The following is a 2,722-nucleotide window of genomic DNA, read 5'->3' on the forward strand; positions in this document are numbered from 1 at the left end:
CGCCTCACCTGGTGCCCGCGCTGGGCGCAGGTCCCGGGACTGCCATGGCCCGAGGCGCGCGCGAGCGGCGGAGCGCGGACGCGGGGATCAGAGCCCGCAGCGCCCGCGGACTCGGACCGCCCCGGGAGGGCGGGGCCCCGAGACCACAGAGAGGGTGGCGGCTAGAGGCGACCGACGGCTCCCGGAAGCGACGGCCTTCTCTAAGGGTACAAACGAGCGCCGAGCATTCGTCCTACGGACGCGCGGCTAGAGCGTCCCTAGGAGGTGGTCTCTTTGATAAGAGGTAGTGGGGGATGTAATTTATGGTAGTTGACAAGGATTTTCTTTTGCTTTTGCTTTTTTTTTTTTTGAGACAGGGTCTCACTGTGGATGAAAAGTATTATATTGTACTGTATTGTATTCTGAGCTTCTTGCTGTGTAGATCAGGCTGGCGTTCAGTTCACTGTGTAGCCCAGGCTGGCCTCAAATTCACAGCGATCCTCCTGCTTCAGCCTCCTGAGTATGGGATTACAGGGTGTGTTCCAGGAGCCCGGCGATTTTTTTTTTTTCTGTACCGAGGATTGAACTCAGGACCCAGTGTTTGCCAGGCATCCTATTCTACTGAGCCATCTCCCCGGCCCCTGACAGATATTTTAGATTCTGAATATATAGCAAGTTTAATCTTCTCTCAGAGAAGCCATCTCAGGCCTTTATTACTTATTTAGTCTTTTTGAAACAGGGTCTCGCTATACAGTTCAGGATGGCCTTGAGCTCATTTTGTTTTTGTTTGTTTTGTTTTCTAATGTATTTAGTGCAGAGTCTACAGCGTCTCACTACACAGATCACACTTGTAGTAATCGTGTTTTCCAGCCTCCCAAACGCTGGGATTACAGGCGCGCGCCAACTCACCCGTTCCCATCTGCCCCTCAGCGCGCCCGGGAGGCGGGCCGGTCCGGCATTCCCCCCACCCCCACCCGCCCCTGCGTCGGCCTAAAGGGGCTCTTTAATCCACTGGACTATCTGGCCGGTCCTGTCACGAGTAGCTCAGGCTGGTCTCCAGCTCGCAGTGATCCTCCTGCCTCAATTTCCCAAGCGCTGGGATTACAGGCATGTGTCTCCACGCCCTGCTCCTAACATCCTAAATCTTGGGGCTGGGGAAGACGGCTCAGTAGAATAAGCACTTCCCTGGCAAGCTCAAGGGCCTGAGTTCAATCCCCGATTCCTCCAAAAAAGATAAATAAATAAAAATAAAACAAAATCTGGACTGGTGAGATGGCTCAGTGGTCTAAAGCGCCTACTTGGAACAAGCTTAGCAAAGCACAGGGACCGCGGTTCAATCCCCCAGCACCACATGCCAGCCAGCCCCGCCCCCTGGTGGGCTGAGCTGGCCACACACACACATACATAAATAAAAATTAAAAAAAAAATAAAAGCTTATGCAAAATCAAAAAAGATTACATTCTCTTAATGAATAGAGGGATTTGTTCTAATAGTGTTTGTAAATAGGAAATCATGTCTGCATCTTGTACAGCAAATAACCAGTAGGAAGAGAGTATGCAATGTGTTAATTATTGAAACTGTCCTAGCGATTTGATTTGAAGCTGTCTCATTGCTATTTGTTTCTCAATAAAATTATGAAAAACAAACAAACAAACCAACCGACTGTTCTGTTCGGATGTGTCAGGGCCCAGGATATGATAACCTGGATTATGGTGCTGTGGCATGTGAGTACTTTGAACTTTGAGAGATTAGAAGACCTCAGAAGTAACCTCAGAGGCGAGTTCTGCTGACCCCTTCCGACCTCCTGTTTTCTCATTTGTCATTCTCCCTCGAAGCAAGGTGTAGACACCCACATCCTTGTGCCCAAGGTGAGTCACAGAAGAGGAAGGCTCGTCCCCAGAGCTGGCCCTGGAACCTGCAGGTTACCCCTCCCTTTCCCGCCTTGCCCCGTAGGAGGCAGTTGCAGGACTGTCGAGGACTTGATCGGGCAGTAATCGGGACGTTCTCTTCGCAGTGGGCTCTTCCTGTGAGTCCAGCCTTCCCGTCTCCAGACGGAAGCAGGCCGAGCAGGCGGGGTAGTGGCAGCTGAGCAGAGCCTTCTAGAATGGAATCCACCTGGGACTGTTTTATGACAGTAAATGACTTGCGGAAGACTGTGGCCCGTGAGCTGGTAGCTCTGCTAAGAAGCTGGCCCCGCTCCAGGGCTGCTTTTGTTGTCTTCCACCGACGTGACCGGCTGCCCTCTGCCACGTGCCACCTGCCCTGGAGCCAGCGGACTGTGGACTGGAACCTCCACAGACTGTCCTCGAGGTGAAAATAAAACTGGAATCCACGATAGGCAGCAGCTCTGTGGTGACCTGGCACTCATGCCGGCCAGCATTAGCATTTTGGCCATTGTAGGAAATTCAGAGCGGGAGCACAGCGGGAGTTCTCCAAGAGGAGATGGCATGAGAGAAGTGGGGGCAGCACAGAAAGGACCCAAGATGGGGCAAGCGTGAGAAGAACCAGGATGACGCAGAGTCTTTCCCAGCTGACTTTCACATTTGCAAAGAATCCAAGACAAAGGATCAGATGTAGACATGGCCCCTGCCTGCTGGGACTTACTGCTTCAGATTGAAACTCCCAGTCTTAGGAGAACTTTCTGTTGGGACCCCATAAGCAATCAGGGGGGGCCTGGCCCTAGCTCAGGCCTTTAAGTGGCTGCTTCCTCAAAGCTGTCAGCCTCAGGTTGCTGGAGTTCGAA

At 52.2% G+C, this 2,722-nt stretch overlaps 1 protein-coding gene across 1 annotated transcript in view; it reads right to left on the minus strand.

Moving 5' to 3' along the window:
• Positions 1–130, minus strand: part of Abcd4 (ATP binding cassette subfamily D member 4) — a 13,989-nt gene extending 13,859 nt beyond the window's left edge. Inside the window, exon 1 of the mRNA XM_004624961.2 lies at positions 9–130. Coding sequence (XP_004625018.1) covers positions 9–46 — 38 coding nt within the window. The 5' untranslated portion in view covers positions 47–130. The remainder of the gene's footprint in view (positions 1–8) is intronic.
• Between the last annotated feature and the right edge of the window lie 2,592 nt (positions 131–2,722).

This window comes from Octodon degus, unplaced genomic scaffold (assembly GCF_000260255.1).
Source record: "Octodon degus isolate 3935 unplaced genomic scaffold, OctDeg1.0 scaffold00007, whole genome shotgun sequence".
NCBI classification, from domain to species: domain Eukaryota; kingdom Metazoa; phylum Chordata; class Mammalia; order Rodentia; family Octodontidae; genus Octodon; species Octodon degus.